This window comes from Entelurus aequoreus, linkage group LG02 (assembly GCF_033978785.1).
Source record: "Entelurus aequoreus isolate RoL-2023_Sb linkage group LG02, RoL_Eaeq_v1.1, whole genome shotgun sequence".
NCBI classification, from domain to species: domain Eukaryota; kingdom Metazoa; phylum Chordata; class Actinopteri; order Syngnathiformes; family Syngnathidae; genus Entelurus; species Entelurus aequoreus.
The window spans coordinates 12,533,431-12,559,678 of NC_084732.1; the positions used below are offsets into that span (position 1 = coordinate 12,533,431).

General features: G+C 41.9%; 2 protein-coding genes across 2 annotated transcripts in view; one reads left to right on the forward strand and one right to left on the reverse strand.

Moving 5' to 3' along the window:
• The window catches only part of ccne1 (cyclin E1), a 335,619-nt gene that overhangs the window by 17,578 nt on the left and 291,793 nt on the right, over positions 1 to 26,248 (reverse strand). The window lies entirely within an intron of this gene.
• LOC133630268 (zinc finger protein 773-like) lies at positions 1,958 to 26,110 on the forward strand. Its single transcript, XM_062021752.1, has 4 exons — positions 1,958 to 2,248; positions 11,872 to 12,084; positions 24,402 to 25,509; positions 25,567 to 26,110. Exons 1-3 carry the CDS (start codon positions 2,065 to 2,067, stop codon positions 25,196 to 25,198), a joined length of 1,194 nt encoding a protein of 397 aa, XP_061877736.1. The 5' UTR covers positions 1,958 to 2,064; the 3' UTR covers positions 25,199 to 25,509; positions 25,567 to 26,110.

The following is a 26,248-nucleotide window of genomic DNA, read 5'->3' on the forward strand; positions in this document are numbered from 1 at the left end:
ACAGCGTTATCTACACACAGCGGAAGTACCCGCCCCCTGGGTTCTGCATCGTCGGGGACGCGGGCTACCCCTGCCTGTGCCGACCCATCGCCCTCATCACCCCTTACAGGGACCCCGGGAACAACCTCCTCCAGGCGGCCTTCAACGCTCACCTGTCCAAGGCCAGGTGTGCGGTGGAGAGAGCCTTTGGCATCATGGCGAGCAGATGGAAGTCCATTTTCTCCAAGGCCCTGGAGGTGGACGTGCTCTACGTGCCGGAGGTGGTGGCCTGCTGCACGGTGCTCCACAACATCTGCCTGAGCCACGGAGACCTGCTGGAGCCCGGAGACCTGCTGGAGCCCGGAGACTTGCTGGAGCCCGGAGACCTGCTGGAGCCTGGAGACCTGCTGGAGCCCGGAGACCTGCTGGAGCCTGGAGACCTGCTGGAGCCTGGAGACCTGCTGGAGCCTGGAGACCTGCTGGAGCCCGGAGAACTGCTGGAGCCTGGAGACCTCCAGGACCAGGCGGCGGCCGGAGACGGCCCGGAGGACCCGGCAGAACCTTTGTCCCCGGGATGCGTGTGTGGCGCGGAGGACAGGCACAGGATGGCCATGCGTTGCTACGCTCCGGACCATGACTATTTCTAAATGTTTAACCTTTCTGTTTCCTCTCAATGACTCTACTTTTGTAAATAAATGTGCCACCAATGGCTTCCACTCAGGATTGATACCAGGAAGCTCGCCTGACTCCGCCCCTTTTATGTTGAGTCTGTAAAACTTAAAAGTCTGACACCAGTTCAAACCTTGGGAGACAAACTTGTTTGGAGCAAATTCCTAAAAAAAAAAAACAGAGTGTAGGGATGTGAATCTTGGATGACGATTCAATTTCTGCAATGTATTTTTTGATATAATAATTATGGTGGATTTCTTACAGGTTGGACAAGTTCCTTCTGGTTGAATGGAGATGGCCTAAAAACATATTTTTCAAAATCGATTATTATAAATAAAAAATAAAAATAAATATCTATACTATATATATATACATTTGATATATTTTTTAATCCAATTCTTTTTATTGACATTTTCAAACCGTACACTTTTAAAGTCAGTAAATTCTTCACACCCTTTCCCTTAAAACCCCATTTTATATATATTTTTAAAATATATTTATTATATATATTTTATACATGTTATGTATATATTTCATACATACAAAGCTACAAACAATGGGAGACCAGGCTTTCTGCTCCTACGCTCCCAGTCTGTGGAACGCTCTCCCTGACCACCTGAGGGCACCACAGACTGCGGATGCTTTTAAAAAAGGCTTAAAACCCCTTCTTTTTAAAAAATCCTTTTTTTTTTAGATATATGCATACCAGTTTTAGCTATTTGGCTGTTGTAGTTTTTATTTTTTTTAATTTTTTTTTAATACACTGTAGCACTTTGAGGTTGTTTACTCAATGTAAAGTGCTTTTTACAAATAAAATCTATTATATATATTTTATATACATATTAAATATATATACTTATTTTTTGTATATATATAAATATTTTATGTATAAAACGTTTTTTATATATATATATCGATTGAAAATATATATATATATATATATATATATATATATATATATATATATATATATATATATATATATATATATATATAAATAAAAAAATTAAAAAAAAAGTGTATGTAGTAGCACACAATGCCCGCTAGATAGCAGCAATGTAACATGGAGGCCGATTGCTGTGAGGGAAGACTAATATGGCGTCACAGATTAGTGCCAAAAATCCAAGCGCATAAAAACTGTTATCGCGATAACAGTTTTTATGCGCTTGGATTTTTGGCACTAATGTGACGCCATAGACGAAAAGGAAATAAACACAAGTGACAGGTCATGGATGTAGTTACTCCTCCACACCTGAGGGAGGCGGTAATGCGCAGAGGTAACATCCAGCCAAGTCTGCCGGAAACGGAAACTCGGTAAAGAAAAAAATAACGAAGCTAAGACCATTTCAAGCTCGTGTTTTTGCTTCAATTACAACATATTTTCTTTATCGCGTATTCATATTGTTCGTACAGAAAATGTGCCAAGTAGAAATGCTGAGAGTGTTGGTGAAGCAGCGACTAACTGCTGCTGTGGAAGAAATATTTGTAGTGTTAGAAAGAACGATAGCAGAATACGAGGAGGAACTTTCTAGAACAAAAGAGGAGAACGAGCGACAACGTCAACTACTGGACGCTCTTTTCAACAAACATCAACAAACAGGTTTGTTTACTTTTGTTTGACTTCTCACGTGTTTATAAGATTCCTATTTGTCACTGCAGGTTTAGTCCACGTAGTTACTGACAGATGCAAACTTCCATCCTGTTACTGTCGCGTCGTTGCGGGCAAGATGAGATCGATATTTTACAATTCTTCTCAATGTTAATATTTAAAGGCCTACTGAAATGAATTTTTTTTTTATTTAAACGGGGATAGCAGATCTATTCTATGTGTCATACTTGATCATTTCGCGATATTGCCATATTTTTGCTGAAAGGATTTAGTATAGAACAACGACGATAAAGATCGCAACTTTTGGTATCTGATAAAAAAAAAGGTTTGCCCCTACCGGAAGTAGCGTGACGTAGTCAGTTGAACATATACAATATACAAACATATACAATCCAAGATGGCTGCGCTTCAGAGCAGCGGCTTCGTGCGAGCGCTCCTGGAAGTGAGGGCAAAAATACCCCTCAATTCAGTCAATTTCATGGCTGGCTCACAGCGTGTTCACTCCGTGATCACTTACGACCGACTTACAATTCTGGATGTGGAGAGATCGGGCCATTTTGGGCTGATAGATGCGCGTACGATGGACCTGCTCGCTAGCTTGGGAATTCTTCGCGAGCTACATCCAGCAGTGGCCTTTGAAGCAGCGGCGTCGACTACCAGCGGAGACGGTCAGCGAAAGAGACGTAAGCGGTGCGCTCGGAAGCAGAAGCGGGGGTGTCGGGCGGGGCTAACAACAAAGCTAAATGCTTTGTTGTTAGCGGGGCTAACGAAAAAGCTAAATGCTAATCCACAAAGAAGCGCTAATAAGGAGTCTGTTAAGCTAGAACTAGCCAGCGCCAGGCTGGATAATCCCTGCACACATAGCAATTCTTCTAGAATAATATACAACTCACATAATGTTTTTTCTGCGTCAGAGGTGGACATGCATTTTACTGAGGTGGCAAACAATCTAAAAATTCCTGTCATATCAATTCCTAGATATGGTCGAAATTATTTAAAGTGCACTATGCATAATAAACGTAACATTATTAATATTGCTACTACGGATACTTTCAACAAAAACTCCTCAAAACAGCCCACTACCTATAATATGGGCTTTTTAAACATAAGGTCATTGTCTTCCAAAACGTTATTAGTTAATGAAGTCATCAGAGACAACAATCTTGATGTCGTTGGTTTAGCCGAGACCTGGCTCAAACCAGACGAATTTTTTCCGCTGGGTGAGGCGTCTCCTCCTGGCTATGCGGGAACGCATATTGCCCGCCCCATTAAAAGGGGTGGGGGTGTTGCACTAATATACAACAAAAACTTTAGCCTTACCTCGGACCTAAATAATAAATATAACTCGTTTGAGGTGCTCACTATGAGGTTTGTCACACCGCTGCCTCTCCACCTGGCTGTCATCTACCGCCCCCCTGGGCCCTATTCGGACTTTATCAATGAATTTTCAGAGTTCGTTGCTGATCTAGTGATGCACGCCGACAATATAATCATAATGGGAGACTTTAACATCCATATGAATACCCCATCGGACCCTCCATGCGTGGCGCTCCAGACTATAATTGATAGCTGTGGTCTTACACAAATAATAAATGAACCCACGCATCGCAACGGTAATACGATAGATCTAGTGCTTGTCAGGGGTGTCACCACCTCTAAAGTTACGATACTCCCGTACACTAAAGTAATGTCCGATCATTACCTTATAAAATTCGAAGTTCGGACTCATTGTCAACAAACTAATAATAATAATAATAACTACTATAGCAGCCGCAACATTAATACTGCCACAACGACGACTCTTACTGACCTACTGCCTTCAGTAATGGCACCTTTCCCAAATTATGTGGGCTCTATTGATAACCTCACTAACAACTTTAACGACGCCCTGCGCGACACCATTGATATTGTAGCACCGCTAAAGCTAAAAAGGGCCCCTAAAAGGCGTACCCCATGGTTTACAGAAGAAACTAAAGCCCAGAAATTATCATGTAGAAAGCTGGAACGCAAATGGCGTGCGACTAAACTTGAGGTTTTCCATCAAGCATGGAGTGATAGTTTAATAACTTATAAACGCATGCTTACCTCAGCTAAAGCTAAATATTACTCAAATCTCATCCACCTCAACAAAAATGATCCTAAATTTTTGTTTAGTACAGTAGCATCGCTAACCCAACAAGGGACTCCTCCCAGTAGCTCCACCCACTCAGCAGATGACTTTATGAATTTCTTTAATAAGAAAATTGAACTCATCAGAAAAGAGATTAAAGACAATGCATCCCAGCCACAACTGGGTTCTATTAACACAAATATGACGGTATATACGACGGACATTGCCCTCCAAAATAGTTTCTCTCTCTTTGATGAAATAACATTGGAGGAATTGTTAAAATGTGTAAATGGGACAAAACAAACAACATGTTTACTTGACCCAATTCCTGGGAAACTTATCAAGGAGCTTTTTGTTTTATTAGGTCCATCAGTGTTAAATATTATAAACCTATCACTTTCCTCTGGTACTGTTCCTCTAGCATTCAAAAAAGCGGTTATTCATCCTCTACTCAAAAGACCTAACCTCGATCCTGACCTCATGGTGAACTACCGGCCGGTGTCCCACCTACCGTTTATCTCGAAAATTCTCGAAAAAATTGTCGCACAGCAGCTAAATGAACACTTAGTGACTAACAATCTCTGTGAACCTTTTCAATCCGGTTTCAGGGCAAATCACTCTACGGAGACAGCCCTCGCAAAAATGACTAATGATCTATTGCTGACGATGGATTCTGATGCGTCATCTATGTTGCTGCTTCTTGATCTTAGCGCCGCTTTCGATACTGTTGATCATAATATTTTATTAGAGCGTATCAAAACGCGTATTGGGATGTCAGACTTAGCCTTGTCTTGGTTTAACTCTTATCTTACTGACAGGATGCAGTGTGTCTCCCATAACAATGTGACCTCGGACTATGTTAAGGTAACGTGCGGAGTTCCCCAGGGTTCAGTTCTTGGCCCTGCACTCTTTAGTATTTACATGCTGCCGCTGGGTGACATCATACGCAAGTACGGTGTTAGCTTTCACTGTTATGCTGATGACACCCAACTCTACATGCCCCTAAAGCTGACCAACACGCCGGATTGTAGTCAGCTGGAGGCGTGTCTTAATGAAATTAAACAATGGATGTCCGCTAACTTTTTGCAACTCAACGCTAAGAAAACGGAAATGCTGATTATCGGTCCTGCTCAACACCAACATCTATTTAATAATACCACCTTAACATTTGACAACCAAACAATTAAACAAGGAGACTCGGTAAAGAATCTGGGTATTATCTTCGACCCAACTCTCTCGTTTGAGTCACACATTAAGAGTGTTACTAAAACGGCCTTCTTTCATCTCCGTAATATCGCTAAAATTCGTTCCATTTTGTCCACAAGCGATGCTGAGATCATTATCCATGCGTTCGTTACATCTCGTCTCGATTACTGTAACGTATTATTTTCGGGCCTCCCTATGTCTAGCATTAAAAGATTACAGATGGTACAAAATGCGGCTGCTAGACTTTTGACAAAAACAAGAAAGTTTGATCATATTACGCCTATACTGGCTCACTTGCACTGGCTTCCTGTGCACCTAAGATGCGACTTTAAGGTTTTACTACTTACGTATAAAATACTACACGGTTTAGCTCCTGCCTATCTTGACGACTGTATTGTACCATATGTCCCGGCAAGAAATCTGCGTTCAAAGAACTCCGGCTTATTAGTGATTCCCAGAGCCCAAAAAAAGTCTGCGGGCTATAGAGCGTTTTCTATTCGGGCTCCAATACTATGGAATGCCCTCCCGGTAAAAGTTAGAGATGCTACCTCAGTAGAAGCATTTAAGTCTCATCTTAAAACTCATTTGTATACTCTAGCCTTTAAATAGACTCCCTTTTTAGACCAGTTGATCTGCCGTTTCTTTTCTTTTCTTTTCTACTCTGCTCCGGGGTGGACCGCTAGCCTGTCCATCAGATGGGGACATCTCTACGCTGCTGACCCGTCTCCACTCGGGATGGTTCCCGCTGGCCCCACCATGGACTGGACTTTCGCTGATGTGTTGGACTTTCACAATATTATGTCAGACCCACTCGACACCGAGGATGTCGTTGTGGCTTGTACAGCCCTTTGAGACACTAGTGATTTAGGGCTATATAAATAAACATTGATTGATATACGCAAAGTTCCCTATTGTTTACAATGATGGCCGCATGAAGTGAGAGAGATTCGGACCGAGAAAGCGACAATTTCCCCATTAATTTGAGCGAGGATGAAAGATTTGTGGATGAGTAAAGTGCAAGTGAAGGACTAGAGGGCAGTGGAAGTGATTCAGATAGGGAAGATGCTGTGAGAGTGACCTGATATTCAGCTGGGAATGACTACAACAGTAAATAAACACAAGACATATATATACTCTATTAGCCACAACACAACCAGGCTTATATTTAATATTCCACAAATTAATCCTGCATAAAAACACCTGCGTGTTTGTTATGCTAGCTCCTAGCTCCTATGCTAGCTCCTAGCTCCATAGAACACGCCAATACAATTCAAACACCTGATCAACACACACAATCACTCAGCCCAAAAGACCGTTCACCTAACCCAAGGTTCATAAAGCTTATATATTTAAAAAAAGTTACGTACGTGACGCGCACATACGGTCAAGCGATCAAATGTTTGGAAGCCAAGGCTGCATACTCACGGTACCTGATATTCAGCTGGGAATGACTACAACAGTAAATAAACACAAGACATATATATACTCTATTAGCCACAACACAACCAGGCTTATATTTAATATGCCACAAATTAATCCTGCATAACAAACACCTGCGTGTTTGTTATGCTAGCTCCTAGCTCCTCTGCTAGCTCCTAGCTCCATAGAACACGCCAATACAATTCAAACACCTGATCAACACACACAATCACTCAGCCCAAAAGACCGTTCACCTAACCCAAGGTTCATAAAGCTTATATATTTAAACAAAGTTACGTACGTGACGCGCACGTACGGTCAAGCGATCAAATGTTTAGAAGCCAAAGCTGCATACTCACGGTAGCACGTCTGCGTCTTTGTCATCCAACTCAAAGTAATCCTGGTGAGAGTCTGTGTTGTCCCAGTTCTCTACAGGCGTCTGTGTATCGAAGTCAAAAGTCCTCCTGGTTAGAGTCTCTGTTATCCGAGTTCTTCCATCTTGACTGCATCTTTCGGGAATGTAAACAATGAAACACCGGCTGTGTACTGTTGCTGCTGACTTCCTTCGCAAAATACGTCCGCTTCGCACCGACAACTTTCTTCTTTGCTTGCTCAGCTTCTTTCTCCATAATGCAATGAACATAATTGCAACAGATTCACCAACACAGATGTCCAGAATACATCCAGAATGAGATGAAAACAGCTATTTCGTATTGGCTTCAATGTGGAAGGCATACCCGTGTTCCCCGGGCTATGTCACGCGCATACGTCATCCTCAGAGGCGTTTCGAACCGGAAGTTTAGCGGGAAATGTAAAATGTCACTTTATAAGTTAACGTATTGGCATGTGTTATAATGTTAAGATGTCATCATTGATATATAAACTATCAGACTGCGTGGTCGCTAGTAGTGGCTTTCAGTAGGCCTTTAAACATCCATCCATCCATTTTCAACCGCTTATCCCATTCGGGGTCGCGGGGGGTGCTGGAGCCTATCTCAGCTACAGTCGGGCGGAAGGCGGGGTACACCCTGGACAAGTCTCCACCTCATTGCAGGGCCAACACAGATAGACAACATTCACACACTAGGGACCATTTAGTGTTGCCAATCAACCTATCCCCAGGTGCATGTCTTTGGAGGTGGGAGGGGCCTATCCCCAGGTGCATGTCTTTGGAGGTGGGAGGGGCCTGTCCCCAGGTGCAATTCTTTGGAGGTGGGAGGGGCCTATCCCCAGGTGCAATTCTTTGGAGGTGGGAGGGGCCTATCCCCAGGTGCATGTCTTTGGAGGTGGGAGGGGCCTATCCCCAGGTGCATGTCTTTGGAGGTGGGAGGGGCCTGTCCCCAGGTGCAATTCTTTGGAGGAAGCCGGAGTAGAACCCACGCAGTCACGGGGAGAACATGCAAACTCCACACAGAAAGATCCCGAGCCCGGGATTGAACTCAGGACCTTTGTATTGTGAGGCACACGCACTAACCCCTGTACCACCGTGCTATTTAAACACATCTGTCTTTTTCTCGCGGGCCTTTAAAATTCAAAAAGTAGACAACAAGTAATAATAAGAGTAGATAAAGTGTTACTTAGCAATACAGTTAGCATGTCCACTCTTGATTGATTGATTGAGACTTTTATTAGTAGGTTGCACAGTGAAGTACATATTCCGTACAATTGACCACTAAATGGTAACACCCCAATAAGTTTTTCTACTTGTTTAAGTCGGGGTCCACGTTAATCAATTCATGGTACGGATATATACTATCATCATAATGCAGTCATCACACAAGTTAATCATCAGAGTATATATATTTAATTATTTACAATCCGGGGGGTGGAATGTGGAGGGTTTGGTTGATGTCAACACTTCAGTCATCAACAATTGCATCATCAGAGAATCGGACATTGGAACAGTGTAGGACTGACTTGGTAGGATATGTACTGCAAGTAGTGGACATAGAGAGAGAGATCAGAAAGCATAAGAACAAGTATCTACATTTGATTATTTACATTTGATTATTTACAATCCGAGGAGGTGGGATGTGGAAGGGGGAGGGTGTTAGTTTAGGGTTGTAGTTGACTGGAGGTGTTGTTTTATTGCGGTTTTGAAGGAGGATAGAGATGCCCTTTCTTTTACACCTGTTGGGAGCGCATTCCACATTGATGTGGCATAGAAAGAGAATGAGTTAAGACCTTTGTTAGTTCGGAATCTGGGTTTAACGTGGTTAGTGGAGCTCCCCCTGGTGTTGTGGTTATGGCGGTCATTTACGTTAAGGAAGTAGTTTGACATGTACTTCGGTATCAGGGAGGTGTAGCGGATTTTATAGACTAGGCTCAGTGCAAGTTGTTTAACTCTGTCCTCCACCTTGAGCCAGCCCACTTTAGAGAAGTGGGTAGGAGTGAGGTGGGATCTGGGGTGGAGGTCTAGAAGTAACCTGACTAGCTTGTTCTGAGATGTTTGGAGTTTAGATTTGAGGGTTTTGGAGGTGCTAGGGTACCAGGAGGTGCATGCGTAATGAAAAAAGGGTTGAACGAGAGTTCCCGCCAGAATCCTCAAGGTGCTTTTGTTGACCAGAGAGGAGATTCTGTGGAGAAATCTCGGTCGTTGGTTGACCTTTTTGATGACCTTGGTTGCCATTTTATCACAGGAAAGTTTAGCCTCTAGAATGGAACCTAGGTAGGTGACCTCATCTTTCCTGGTGATAACAATGTCACCCACTTTTATGGTGAAGTCATTGACTTTCTTAAAGGCCTACTGAAATGAATTGTTTTATTTAAACGGGAATAGCAGATCCATTCTATGTGTCATACTTGATCATTTCGCGATATTGCCATATTTTTGCTGAAAGGATTTAGTAGAGAAAATCGACGATAAAGTTCGCAACTTTTGCTCGCTGATAAAAAAAAGCCTTGCCTGTAGCGGAAGTAGCGTGACGTCACAGGAGCTAGTATTCCTCACAATTCCCCGTTGTTTACAATGGAGCCAGAGAGATTCGGACCGACAAAGTGATGATTACCCCATTAATTTGAGCGAGGATGAAAGATTCGTAGATGAGGAACGTTACAGTGAAGGACTTGAGAGGCAGTGATGGACGTATCTTTTTTCGCTCTGACTGTAACTTAGGTACAAGCTGGCTCATTGGATTCCACACTCTCTCCTTTTTCTATTGTGGATCACAGATTTGTATTTTAAACCACCTGGGATACTATATCCTCTTGAAAATGAGAGTCGACAACGCGAAATGGACATTCACAGTGACTGAACATGTAAATACACGATTAATAATATTCAGCTTTGCGAAGCTAAAAAAAATAGAAGCTAACCTAGCTACGTAGCCAACGTGATAGCATAGCAGTCTCAAATGCAGATAGAAACTAAATTAAAAAAAACCTGACTGGATGGATAGACAGAAGATCAAAAATACTATTAAACCATGAACATGTAAATACACGATTAATAATATTCAGCTTTTCGAAGCTAAAAAAAATAGAAGCTAACCTAGCTACGTAGCCAACGTGATAGCATCAGTCTCAAATGCAGATAGAAACTAAATTTAAAAAAACCCTGACTGGAAGGATAGACAGAAGATCAATAATACTATTAAACCATGAACATGTAAATACACGATTAATAATATTCAGCTTGGCGAAGCTAAAAAAACAGAAGCTAACTTAGATGCGGCGGCGGGCTTACTTACTGTAGTGCGTCTGCTATCCTGCTCAAAACACAACACAACCTCCTGGTGTTGGTGTTGCTGTAGTCCGCCGCTCCACTGATCCCACCTACAACTTTCTTATTTGCAGCCTCCATTGTCCATTAAACAAATTGCAAAAGATTCACCAACACAGATGTCCAGAATACTGTGGAATTTTGTCGAAGAAAACAGAGGTATTTGAATTGGGTCCAAACACTTCCCTTGACCTCGTGACGTCACGCGCATACGTCATCATACCGCCACGTTTACAAGCGGAAGTGTGGCGGGAAATTTTAAATGTCACTTTATAAGTTAACCCGGCCGTATTGGCATGTGTTGCAATGTTAAGATGTCATCATTGATATATAAACTATCAGACTGCGTGGTCGCTAGTAGTGGCTTTCAGTAGGCGAATTAGCATGTCCACTCTCACATGGACAGTTAGCATGAGTTAGCATGTCCACTCTCACATGCTTTATCAGTATCGTGCTTCAAAAGGACTCCTTGCAGCCTTTAATCCCCACTTGCTCATTTTCATGTGTTAAAAAAATCAACACAAATTGTTTTTTGTTTTGTTTTGTTTTTTAGGTTAAAGTGTTTTATATATTGTACTTTTAAGTTAATATTGCTGATCAATGTCAGTATATTATTTATATTGAGTTTGTTTACATTTATTTTTCAATTTCAAATGGTTTAGTCGGTCAAAAAACGTTTAAAGTTTAAATAATATGTATTTAATTTTTATTATTAATTATAATTATAAAATAATAATTAATTTTTTTTTTTTTTCAGGCAAATTGATGCACTTTAAATCTTTTCTGTTAGTCAAAGTTATTATTTGTTGCAAGTTGATCTGTTTATTCTCTCATTGTTTTGTTTTCCTTTATGTTAATAGACATACCATGATATGCAGAGGTGTACTTATAGCAATTATGTAACTATTATAGATACTTTTTACAGGGCGCAGAGTGGGAAGGTGTGTTGAAATGTGTTCTACTTTCTAGTGTGGGCGTAACAGAAATGAGTTCTAAAGTAAAAGTACTCTTACTTAAGTACAAATGACCCCGCCCACCTCTGCACGTTAAGTGATCACCTGCACTAATATTTACTTTCCTACTAACACGCTATTTGGCAAGTTGTTACACCTGAGTTTCCTCAAAAAAACAATTGTTGGATATTTGTCTGTCCTGCAGTCCGTGAAGGAGAAGATCTCCTCCCTGGACAGCAGGAGTGGAGCTCCAGGACGGAGCGCGTCAAAGAAGAAGAGGAGGAGGCTGATATCTCCAACTTGCCCGTGATTGGCGTCATCGTGAAGAGTGAAGAAGATGAGGTCGGAGGTGAGAGTGAGGAGAAGAGAGAGGCGGAGCCTCCAAGCAGCAGCTCAACACAACACGTGACAACAGAAGGTGATGGAGACCACTGTGGAGGATCACGTCACACTGACAACACCCGCTTTAAAATCTCCAAGTCTGACAAAACGTTTGGCGATCCCGACACAAACTGTCACAATGGAGAGAAACCTTTCATGTGCTTAGTTTGCGGGAAAGGATTTTTTCGAAACGAGCATTTGATAACGCACACGAGAACGCACACGGGAGAAAAACCATTCACTTGCTCAGTCTGCGGTCAAAGGTTCTCTCAAAAGGGCAGCCTGGGGAAACACGCCAGGACGCACACCGGAGAGAAACCGTTTCTTTGCTCGGTCTGCAACTCCCGTTTTAGTGACCGCTCGACACTCGTCAGGCACACGCGGCGGCACACCGGGGAGAAACCCTTCTCCTGCTCCATTTGCCACGCGAACTTCAGCCACCGCTCGACTCTGGTGGTCCACGTGAGGGCCCACACCGGAGAGAAACCGTTCCCGTGCTCGGTTTGCGGTAAGAAGTTCCCGTTGAAGACTCAGCTGACGAGGCACATGAAAACACACACCGGGAAGAAAGTGTACAGCTGCCGTGCGTGCGGGGAAATATTCTCTTACAGTTACCAGCTCAACAAGCATCGGTGCACTGGTGAGAACAGCAGCAGCACAAACTTTTGACAGACGTTGACGTACCTCGGACGGTCATCAATGTTAAAGGCCTACTGAAATGATTTTTTTTTATTTAAACGGGAATAGCAGATCCATTCTATGTGTCATACTTGATCATTTCGCGATATCGCCATATTTTTGCTGAAAGGATTTAGTAGAGAAAATCGACGATAAAGTTCGCAAGCGCTCCAACAAAGTACTCCTGGTTGTGTTGCTGTAGTCCGCTGCTAATACACCGATCCCACCTACAACTGTCTTCTTTGCGGCCTTCATTGTTATTAAACAAATTGCAAAAGATGTCCAGAATACTGTGGAATTATGAAATGAAAACAGAGCTTTTTGTATAGGATTCTACGGGTACCATAACTTCCGTTAAACTGACTACGTCACGCGCATACGTCATCATACCGCGACGTTTCAGCCGGAAATTTCCCGGGAAATTTTAAATGTCACTTTATAAGTTAACCCGGCCGTATTGGCATGTGTTGCAATGTTAAGATTTCATCATTGATATATAAACTATCAGACTGCGTGGTCGCTAGTAGTGGCTTTCAGTAGGCCTTTAAGCAATTATAATCACCCTTTTTTATGGGCGTCCTTAAACACTGCTCTTGATGGACCACAATAAGATAAACTCTATTGGCAAAAGTATTTGGCCAGCCATCCAAATGATGAGAATCAGGTGTCCTAATCACTTGGCCCGGTGTATCAAATCAAGCACTTAGGCATGGAGACTGTTTCTACAAACATTTGTGAAAGAATGGGCCGCTCTCAGTGATTTCCAGCGTGGAACTGTCATAGGATGCCACCTGTGCAACAAATCCAGTCCTGAAATTTCCTCGCTCCTAAATATTCCAAAGTCGGCTTTATTATAATAAAAGTGAAGAGTTTGGGAACAACAGCAACTCAGCCACCAAGTGGTAGGCCAGGTGAACTGCCAGAGAGGTCAGCATAGTGCAAAGACTTTCTGCACAGTCACTTGCTACAGAGCTCCTGTGACCTTCCAATTAGCCCACGTACAGTACGCAGAGAGCTTCACGGAATGGGTTTCCATGGCCGAGCAGCTGCATCTAAGCCGTACATCAGCAAGTCCAATGCAAAGCGTGGGATGCAGTGGTGTAAAGGACATCACCACTGGACTCTAGAGCAGTGGAGACGCCTTCTCTGGACTGATGAATCACACTTTTACATCTGATGGACCAGTCTGGGTTTGGAGGTTGCCAGGAGAACGCTACATTTCAGACTGCATTGTGCCGAATGTGACATTTGGTGGAGGAGGAATTATGGTGCGGGGTTGTTTTTCAGGAGTTAGTTCTAGTGAAAGGAACTTTGAATGCTCCAGGATACCAAAACATTTTGGACAATTCCACGCTCCCGACCTTGTGGGAACAGTTTGGAGCGGGCCCCTTCCTCTTCCAACATGACTGTGCACCCGTGCACAAAGCAAGACATGGATGACAGAGTCTGGTGTGGATGAACTTGACTGGCCTGCACAGAGTCCTGACCTGAACACCTTTGGGATGAATTAGAAGGGAGACTGAGAGCCAACATCAGTGTGTGACCTCACCAATGCGCTTTTGGAAGAATGGTGGAAAATTGCTATCAACACACTCTGCAACCTTGTGGACAGCCTTCCCAGAAGAGTTGAAGCTGTAATAGCTGCATCATATTGAACCCTATGGGTTAGGAATGGGGTGGCACTTCTACTTCATATGTGAGTCAAGGCAGGTGGCCAAATACTTTTGGCATTATAGTGTATTTGTTGGTTGCATCATTGTTGTGTAGCACAATACTGTAAATATGACTGTATTTCTCTTACACTCGTTTTTGTATGTTTGTACTACACTGGTGTTTGCACCTTTTTGAAATAAGAAATAGCTCACTTTTGACTGTTTCATTCAGTTCATGTGCTGTTGTGACGTCACCACTCGCATGCATATATATATATATATATATATATATATATATATATATATATATATATATATATATATGTATATATATATATATATATATACATATATACGACTTCCGTCTCTGCATCCTGGGGTGACGCCGCCTCCCTGTGACAGATGGCCTCCCTCACGCTTCTTTCACATACAAATCCTCTCACCCCTTCCGAAGAGATGCATGCACAGTGGTGTGTGCAAGTTACCAAAGTTACTGCCGTGCTTTTATTTTGAAAGCCAGTCTATTTTTACAGGCTGCAGTATGTGTGTCACGCTGATGTTTTTTGTGTGGACCGGAGGCTTTGCTGCCCTGGCAACCGGCAGTTTAGGAGAGGATTTTACTTCATGGAGGGTAAAAATGTGGGAAATGGAAGATCTGGTGTTTTATTGGGACCATTTTTGGTGTGTGTGAACATACTGAGTGTGTGTGTGTGATGTTAGGTTTAGGGCCTTCAGCAAACTAATAATGAGAAATAAATCATTGAAAGATTGGACCACAAAGAAAATGTTGTTTAGGGCCACAACAAGCCCGACTGCCTGTGTAATGTTCAATAGTTGATACATTTAATCCCATTTAGTGGCTCAAAGATGCAAATACTTTTAAATCTACTATACAACCGCATAAATACTTTACGTAAATCTATTTATTATAATTATCACATCGTACAATCCAGACTATTTAAAATGTATTTTGACCAACATCCAGGTTTGTTAAAATGATGTATATGAACGCGTTTGAATCGATTTTGTAAGTCGTATGCATAGACATGTTATAAGTAGACGCAGCATTGGCTGCAGGGACACCAGAAATGGGGCCGCCATCTTGAAGTGGTGATGAGGAGCCGGCGAGCAGCCTAAACTGACAGTTGACAGGGAGAAAACAAAGATGCTAAACTGACAGTTGACAGGTAGAAAACAAAGATGCTAAACTGACAGTTGACAGGTAGAAAACAAAGATGCTAAACTGACAGTTGACAGGTAAAAAACAAAGATGCTAAACTGACAGTCGACAGGTAGAAAACAAAGATGCTAAACTGACAGTTGACAGGTAGAAAACAAAGATGCTAAACTGACAGTTGACAGGTAGAAAACAAAGATGCTAAACTGACAGTTGACAGGTAGAAAACAAAGATGCTAAGCTGACAGTCGACAGGTAAAAAACAAAGATGCTAAACTGACAGTCGACAGGTAGAAAACAAAGATGCTAAACTGACAGTTGACAGGTAGAAAACAAAGATGCTAAACTGACAGTTGACAGGTAGAAAACAAAGATGCTAAACTGACAGTTGACAGGTAGAAAACAAAGATGCTAAACTGACAGTTGACGGGTAGAAAACAAAAATGCTAAACTGACAGTTGACAGGTAGAAAACAAAGATGCTAAACTGACAGTTGACAGGTAGAAAACAAAGATGGTGTTCAGCGTTTTCCCGCTCAAATGAGCGGACTGTTGAAAATAGGAATCGGGGGATTACTTTTCACAAGTAAGATTTAACATTAACGTACTATTGGTTGTATTTTGTGAAAAGAATATTAGCACAGAGTTGAGAAGGAGCAAAGATCTTCAATAGTACTGAAATCCTAGCCGCTAGCAAACAAGAGTATGACCATAATAGAATTGCTTGTCAATGAAAAACAAAGTTGAAATAAATGATTGTGACACCTAAAACAAAATTCACCAGCCGCCACTGATTATGATGCATTCTCATTTTAGGCAAAGTATAAGACAATACTTTCTTAACAGTATAATTGTAACCAGGAATAAGTCTTCAAGTAACAATATTCAAATACTAACATTGTTGGGTAAGACAGAATTTGCTTTTATTCTGAATCCAGTGAAACAGATTGGTGGTTTTAGCTGATATAAAGATTTCCAGGTGTTTATATATGTTTATGTTGAAGTATTTGGCAGACGCTTTTATCCAAAGCGACATACATCAAAAATACATATAAAACAATCAGTGTAAACATGATCATTTAAGGGAAGAATGTAATAGAAAATATCAATACAAAGTGTCAAGACAGAATAAACTCTCTGCTGCTGCAGCAACAGAGATACAGTCTATAAGATATATAGATATGTAATGTATTCATACATTGTTTATGTAGCATGTATATATAACATCATCATATTGTTTCTTCTACTTAAAAATAGCTGACCCTTCTCTGGGATTATATTCCCAGTTTTGATCTGGTCACTTCTAGCATATAAGAATATTCTATTACTGTTAAGCAAACTATGAATAATAAAACATGTGTCCTTTATCATAGCTACACGTATGACAAAAAAGCGTGTGAAAATCAATGGTATTCAGTGAGGTAAGATGAATTAAATGCTCATTGTTCATGTTCATTGCTCCTGCCAAATGAATTGCACTGAGTGGAGCGGATCACCACTCCAAGATGGCGGCCCCGCGTCTCGTCAGCGCCAGTAGGCAGTAGCGCTCCATGCTGCGTACCCTTAGAACATGGCGGCGGGTATACGCATGCGCACATGTGCCGATTTGTGGAAGTGAGCGTGCAGTGATGTCTTTTGTTCTTGTTGTACATATTGTACTTAATATTACTTTAATCCATATTTTTGTATAACTAACTGTCTGTAGTACTCATTATTTAATAATTCGATCCCGGCGTTCGGTCGAATCGAGCTGCTTTTGTCAAAAAAAGAGCTACCGGTTGTTGTTCCTGTGTGCGCATGCTCAGTAGCGTCGAGTAGCCCGATTGGTCAGAACACCGGAAGTACTTTGAAGCCTCCCTCGCTAGCTTAGCTAGCTAGCTGCTAACAAAGAGACAAAAGCGAAAGTGATCGACACGTCGCTAAGTGTGCGTGTAAAGTGTTGTGTGCGTGTGAAAATGTGCAAAGTAGAAATGCTGAGAGTGTTGGTGAAGCAGCGACTAACTGCTGCCGTCGTGAAAATATTTGTAGTTTTCGAATGAACGATAGCAGAATACGAGGAGGAACTTTCTACAACAAAAGAGGAGAACGAGCGACAACGTCAACTACTGGACGCTCTTTTCAACAAACATCAAGTTGTGTCGGGTTTGTTTACTTCTTTATATCTCACGTGTTGACTTATTTACCAAAAAAATGATTCCCGGGCGCGGCTGCTACTCACTGCTCCCCTCACCTCCCAGGGGGTGATCAAGGCTGATGGGTCAAATGCAGATAATAATTTCGCCACAGCTAGTGTTTGTGTGTGTGACAATCATTGCTACTGTAACTTTAAACTTAATTTCAGCTGCAACACACACTCTCACACACACACACACACACACACTCTCACACACACACACTCTCACACACACGCACACACACACACACACGTGTAACCCGCTTGGTTTTAGTTTGTTTGTATTTGATGTCATACACAATCTTCACAGCCTGCATTCAATTCGATGAGATGACAAAACATTTGCGCTAGTATCGATGTTATTTCAGCACTGATACAGTCAAATAAAAGAGGAGTAAACAAAGTAAAGACTTTATAAACAAGTTGTGACGACGTTCTCCTCACATCACCTGCTGCACGCTGTGTTGAGAAAATAAAAGCAACATCAAATATTTTTCGCCTTGGCTGTATACTTTTAGCGTGGGGACAATATTGTCCACACCTGTCTCCATCTAAACACAGCAGTGCGCTCTTAAACGCACGGCGGGAAGCGAGGGAAAATGAGGTCAAACCAAGCGCTGGGCTCCGTTTACTCCGGGGGGGGGGTGGGGGGGGGGGGGCTGGCTGTCTGGTGGTGTTGCGGCTGCTGTTTCTGCTGCCGTTTGATTGTGGTGTGGGCGCCCGTGGCTGCTGGGTCTGGTGCAGGGGGGTGGCTGATGTTGTGACTGGTGGCAGCGCGCGCGCGTGGTGGTTGTCGGGGCTGACAAACTGTGTATATGTATGTATATGTGTGTGTGTATGTATGTATGTATGTATATATATGTGTATGTGTATATATGTGTAGGTGTATATATGTGTATGTATGTGTATGTGTACATGTGTATGTATATGTAACAGTCAGCGTTCTGCGTTGTGTATTTTCTTAGTGAGGCACACACACTGGAGTTGAATCACGGGGATTTATTCACCTTTTTTTTGGAAAAAACAAAAACAGGGCGTCACACACAGTCCACGGCAAACGGAATCTCTCTCCACAGCTCCGAGCGTCAGTGCTCACTCAATTCAATTATACATGTTTAAATGTGGAAATGGAAATAATAATAATAAAGGTAAAAAAAAAAGCATAATAGTCTCAAATAAATTAATTAAATAAAACACAGTATATAAAATATATACTTCAGCAAATAACAATATATATTAAGAAAAATGATCCTTAAATGTGCAGCAATACACCTCATCTTTCCCACCCACATCAATTATTTTTATATTTTTTATACAATAAACTAAGCCAAAAAAACTCATAACAGACATACCTTTTTTTTGGAAAAAACAAAAACAGGGCGTCACACACAGTCCACGGCAAACGGAATCTCTCTCCACTAAAGAATAAAGAAAAAAATACACACTCATATAAATGCTACAGCGGCACACAAGATGTCCACACAGACACACAGCAGAGCCCCTGACCCCTGCACACACTCATGAGACAGGAGACCCCACAACAACTGCAGCTAGCAGTAAGCTAACCAAGCTAATCCACACATCCTTTAGCATACAAAAGTTCGTTTTTTTTTCAACAATTCAACAGCCATTCGGGAATTCAACACACATGCACACCAACAAGTCACAAAACAGTGTGCATTCCCACAAAACACTTTTAAAAACGACAACCAAAAAGTTTATTAAAAAAACAAAAGGAGAGAGACATAAACATGACTTACCAGCTCCGAGCGTCAGTGCTCACTGAAGCTGCTCACAAAGGTGCGACGCCAAATCACCCCCCAGGGAAACAAAAAGGTATGTAACGGAAAATAATAGAGTGGAACCTATTTACATTGAGAAACACTTTTGGGGAAGTTCACAACAAAAAATGATGTGAATAATTGAACAAAATTAAAATAAAATAAAATTTAGCTCGGCTACATATATATATATGTATATATATTTCTGGGGGTACGTTCGGGGCCTGCCTGTCGGGTGGGGGTCGGCGCCTCGGGCTACTGCATCCGGACTGCGTGTCTGGAGCTCCTGGGTCCCACCGTCCATCCCTTCCGGGTGCCCGTCTTGGTTGGGGCCTGCTGGGTCTGGTCCCTGCGTCTACTGTGGTAGCTTGGTGCTGCAGGGTATTCCGAGGTGCTGCGAGTCGGCCAGTTGTTGGGGCGGCGACCTTGTGTGTCAGCATGTCTGTGATCTTCTTTTAATTATTTTTTTAAAAATTATAGTTTTGTTTTTTTAAATATATTTTATTAATATTATTATTATTTATTTCATTTTTATTTATTTATTTATTTCCCCCTACCTCAGGGGGGGACTCGGCGGGGCGGTTGCTGGTTGTTCCATCTTCATCGTTGGGGTCCCTGCGGGTGGGGTGGGTGGTTCCCGTGGCCCCGTGCTGGGTGGTCCTGTGGCGGCCGGTTTGGGTGGGGTGGCCTGGGGCTGGCCTCCCCGCGCTCTCCGGGGGTGGGGGGTGCGCTCGTGGGGGCCCGGTTGTCGGTGGGGCGGGGGGCGGTCTTCCCATCCGGTTGCGGGGGGTCTCCGGGCCCCTCGGGCGGGGCGTCCCGCCTTTCTGCCCGTGTGGGGTGGGGTCTCTCGCTGGCTTGGGGTCTGGCTTCCCCCTGCTTTTCTCGTGCCTTGTCCTCTGCTGGGTGCGTCTGTCTGCGGCCTGCTGCTGGAGTGTTTTTCTGGAGCCTATCTCAGCTGCATTCGGGCGGAAGGCGGGATACACCCTGGACAAGTCGCCACCTCATCACAGGGCCAACGTATTTCATATCCAACCAAAATAACATTGAAACAATAATTTACTCCAAATGATATCCTTTCATCTTCATGATTTGTACTTTCTTTTTAAGTACAGTAGGAGATGTACATAGTTTAGTTCCACTGCCAACATTGTTCCAGAAACTAACACCTCTGATTTAAATACATCGTCACATTGTCCATCCATCCATTTTCTACCGCTTGTCCCCTTCCTCTTCTAAATCTCCATTTATTAAAGATGTCACTTTCTTTTAGATCATAATTACTTTCTCTTTAAACAAATCTGTCTTGAAGGTTGTCTGGTAGAATTGTTGAGCTTTGTAGCTGATTACCCTATTTTCTGGACCATAGGGTGCATTGGGTTAAAAGGTGCACTGCAGATGAGCAGGTCTAGTCAGGTTTTTTTGTATATAAGGCGCATTAAAGAGGTATATTATGATTATTTCTAACTGTAAAAGACTTCCTTGTGGTCTACATCAGTATTTTTCAACCACTGTGCCTTCAACCTTTTTTGAGCCAAGGCACATTTTTTGCGTTGAAAAAAAGCGGAGGCACACCACCAGCGGAAAACATTAAAAAATGAAACTCAGTTGACAGTAAAAAGTCACAAGTGTTGGATATGACTTTAAAGCATAACCAAGCATGCATCACTATAGCTCTTGTCTCAAAGTAGGTGTACTGTCACCACCTGTCACATCACACCCTGACTTATTTGGACTTTTTTGCTGTTTTCCTGTGTGTAGTGTTTTACTTCTTGTCTTGCGCTCCTATTTTGGTGGCTTTTTCTCTATTTTTGGTATTTTCCTGTAGCAGTTTCATGTCTTCCCTTTGAGCGATATTTCCCGCATCTACTTTATTTTAGCAATCAAGAATATTTCAGTTGTTTTGATCCTTCTTTGTGGGGACATTGTTGATTGTCATGTCATGTTGGGATGTACATTGTCTTTGCTCCACATTAAGTCTTTGCTGTCGTCCAGCATTCTGTTTTTGTTTACTTTGTAGCCAGATCAGTTTTAGTGTTGTTCTGCATAGCCTTCCCTAAGCTTCAATGCCTTTTCTTAGGGGCACTCACCTTTTGTTTATTTTTGGTTAAAGCATTCGACACCTTTTTACCTGCACACTGCCTCCCGCTGTTTCCCACATCTACAAAGCAATTAGCTACCTGCTGCCACCTACTGATATGGAAGAGTATTACACGGTTACTCTGCCGAGCTCTAGACAGCACCGACACTCAACAACAACACATCATTTGCAGACTATAATTACTGCTTTGCAAAAAATATTTTTTAACCCAAATAGGTGAAATTGGATAATCTCCCACCAGACTGTATCTCACGGCACAATAGTGTGCCGCGGCACAGTGGTTGAAAAACACTGTATTAAACAGAACAAGAAGCAAGGAATCAGGCAGAGACAGAAAATCCATTTAGCTCATGAGGAGAACGCATGGAGCTGCACGCAATAGATAAAGTTACTTATAGGCGGGATTTTTTTTGGTGTGTTTTGTGTTTTTTTTTTTTTTTGTACATAGCTGTGGAAACTGAGAGTATGGACAACTCGGTTCCAGAGTTGGTCCCAAACATGGCACCCTGTAGTCACGTGAGGGGCTTTTGACCAATCATTGAAGAGATTCTCTGGCCATACTCTCTCTGATTGGTCAAAAGCCTCTCACGTGACGACAGGCGGCCATGTTTAGAACCACCTTTGAGACATGTTCTCTGTGTACAGGGCTCTGCTTTAGCTGTATTGAGAGCACCCCCTAGTGGTGGCCAATATACTGTCTAACAACTCTTGATAACTTTTGAAAATGATTGTTAGAACAGATATTTAAAGAAGAAGAAAAATATGAATGAATAAAATATGTATGAAAACCTAAAGGGTCATTTAAAAAGGAGCAAACGTGTTTATTGTTACAGGAAATTCAGTCTATTATACATCATTATTCACATGTGAATAATATAAATACAGTCTATTATACAGCATTATTCACATGTGAATAACATAAATACAGTCTATTATACAGCATTATTCACATGTGAATAATATAAATACAGTCTATTATACAGCATTATTCACATGTGAATAACATAAATACAGTCTATTATACAGCATTATTCACATATGAATAATATAAATACAGTCTATTATACAGCATTATTCACATGTGAATAATATAAATACAGTCTATTATACAGCATTATTCACATGTGAATAATATAAATACAGTCTATTATACAGCATTATTCACATGTGAATAATATAAATTCAGTCTATTATACATCATTATTCACATGTGAATAATATAAATTCAGTCTATTATCAATCAATCAATCAATCAATCAATGTTTATTTATATAGCCCTAAATCACAAGTGTCTCAAAGGGCTGTACAAGCCACAACGACATCCTCGGTGTGGAGTGGGTCTGACATAATATTGTGAAAGTCCAACACATCAGCGAAAGTCCAGTCCATGGTGGGGCCAGCGGGAACCATCCCGAGCGGAGACGGGTCAGCAGCGTAGAGATGTCCCCATCTGATGGACAGGCTAGCGGTCCACCCCGGAGCAGAGTAGAAAAGAAAAGAAAAGAAACGGCAGATCAACTGGTCTAAAAAGGGAGTCTATTTAAAGGCTAGAGTATACAAATGAGTTTTAAGATGAGACTTAAATGCTTCTACTGAGGTAGCATCTCTAACTGTTACCGGGAGGGCATTCCATAGTATTGGAGCCCGAATAGAAAACGCTCTATAGCCCGCAGACTTTTTTTGGGCTCTGGGAATCACTAATAAGCCGGAGTTCTTTGAACGCAGATTTCTTGTTGGGACATATGGTACAATACAATCGTCAAGATAGGCTGGAGCTAAACCGTGTAGTATTTTATACGTAAGTAGTAAAACCTTAAAGTCGCATCTTAGGTGCACAGGAAGCCAGTGCAAGTGAGCCAGTATAGGTATATGTATATATGTATATAAAGGTATATACAGTATAGGCGTAATATGATCAAACTTTCTTGTTTTTGTCAAAAGCCTTGCAGCCGCATTTTGTACCATCTGTAATCTTTTAATGCTAGACATAGGGAGGCCCGAAAATAAAACGTTACAGTATTATTCACATGTGAATAACATAAATACAGTCTATTATACAGCATTATTCACATGTGAATAATATAAATACAGTCTATTATACAGCATTATTCACTGTGAGTAATATAAATACAGTCTATTATACAGCATTATTCACATGTGAATAATATAAATACAGTCTGTTATACAGCATTATTCACATGTGAATAATATAAATACATAAATAAATGATAAAACTTAAATGAGACGCTACATGAAGTCCATTCTTTAAAACCGTCCAGGCAGGTTTTTTGTTCTTCCAACTTTTCTGTACTTTGGCGCATTAATGTGATTTTACTATAATGGAACATAACTCATCTTTCAATTTGAAGGTCTAAATGTGGGTTTTTATTATATTTTGATTCATTGCCCAGCCCTAACTTCACTTCACAGTGAAAAAACAAGATACATTTCCTATGATTTTATTTGGCCGTGGCAAAGACCCGCAGGTTTGTTTGTTTTGTTAAAAGATGGCTGCACCAGACTTAGCACCGTGCTAATTTCCACCTGTAGTCCTTTTATGGCACATTTAACATCCACAATTAAAATCACACAGGATTAAAAATACACAACAAAATTTAAATGACTTAATGAAAAGCCATTTAAAATACAAGTGCAATACACAGAGAAAGTGTGAGTTACAAATCAGTTAGTCATAACCCACCAGTTGACTTTCATTCAACTTACCTTAAACCTGCACTCCTGTCACCCCCAAATAATACATTTAAACTAATTGTTGAATGTTTTTGTGTCCTGCAGTCTGTGATGAGATGGAGCAGGAGGAGGCAGAGCCCCCCCACATTAAAGAAGAGGATGAGGAAGCTGATATCTCCAAGTTTTCCGTGACTTGTGTCACTGTGAAGAGTGAAGATGATGAGGTCAAAGGTGAAAGTGAGGAAAAAGGGGAGGTGGCGGCTCCAAGTAGCAGCTCCACTCACGAGGACCACGGTGGAGGATCACAAGCAGACTTAGCTCCGCTATCAGAGAGTGACGACGTAACATCACACTCCTCTGACACCGACTCCATAGCTGACACTGAAGTCAAACCCTTCGCGTGCTTGCTTTGTGGAAAAGCCTTTACTCGAAATGCAAGTTTGATATCGCACAAAAGAACGCACACAGGGGAAAAACCTTTCTCTTGCTCAGTGTGCGGTAAAACCTTTTCTGAAAAGAGCAGCCTGAGGAAACACACGAGAACACACACCGGAGAGAAACCGTTCTCCTGCGCGGTCTGCAAGAAGAGCTTTCGTTACTATTCAACGTTGGTGACCCACAGGAGAGTGCACACCGGAGAGAAACCGTTTCCTTGCTCCGTCTGCCAAACAAGCTTCCGCTTTCAGACGTCTTTGAATCAACACATGCGGACGCACACAGGAGAGAAACCTTTTGCCTGCACAGTTTGCGATAAAAGGTTCTCCCAAAAGTCGACTCTGACGGAACACAGGAGATTGCACACCGGGGAGAAACCGTTTTCATGTTCGGTGTGCGACACAAGTTTTAGGTATCACGCGTCGTACATTCAGCACATGAAAAGACACGCGAGTGAGAGTTTGTGAGGAACTGGCCGCCCCTCCTTTTTGTTGGGTCCCGTGACGTGTGACTTGTCACTTCATATCATCTTTTTACCGCATACATAGTCCTACACCATTCCTGCACCGTCACTGATTAGAATACAGAAAAACTGATCCCATAAAATGTGTATTAATTCCTTCAAAAGTCTGCAGATTTCTTGCAGTTTGTGACAAAATGTGTCATCTTGCTGAGTAACCGAAATAAAACTTTTATTTGAATTTCTCAGGGCGTTGAGTTGATTGCAAATCTCTAGTCTGAGAGGATGGTGCTGGATCCACAGTATTTATTCTCTAAGGTAAGGCGACTTGTTTTGTTGTTTCCCGCGCTTTGGTTTAATTTCTCTTATCTCTAGATGTGTCTGGCTGCGGCTTTACATCTGCTCACCGCACCGGTTTCTCCCCTGCTCCTGGTTGGCGACCACGAGGTGCAGCTGGTTCTGGTTGCCAATCAAGATAGTTCTTAAGTCAAACACTCTGCATGTCTTCCTGCTCTGTTTCTCGCTTTGTCTGTGTTTTTATTCTTTTTTCATATATATATATAAGTTTATATCGTTAGGAATGTGTCACACTACCTACACACACCCCTTGTAAAAATACAAAATGTTTCATTCCTAATAGTAGCAGCAAAGTGACAGAAGAGAGGTAAAAATATAGTAAAATGTATGTGTGGCAGCATCAGACAAAGTTATGTTCACATTTCACTTTTGCACCTCATAGCACATAACGGCGGTGCGTTCAAGGACCCTTTAGAGCAGACCTGGGCAAATGAAGGCCCGGGGGCCACATGCGGCCCGTTAAGCTTTTCAATCTGGCCCGCCGGACATTCCCAAATATTTTTTTTCGATGTTTAAGATGTAAAGTGTAGCTGCCATTATGAAGTGCACTCATGTTTTCAAATGACCGGAAGTCTTGAACCATACAACATATTTCAATGGTTGGAATCTGCACTTTTGCATGATATTTTAGTGACTAGTGTTGTCCTGATACCAATATTATTTTGATACTTTTCGATACTTTTCTAAATAAAGGGGACCA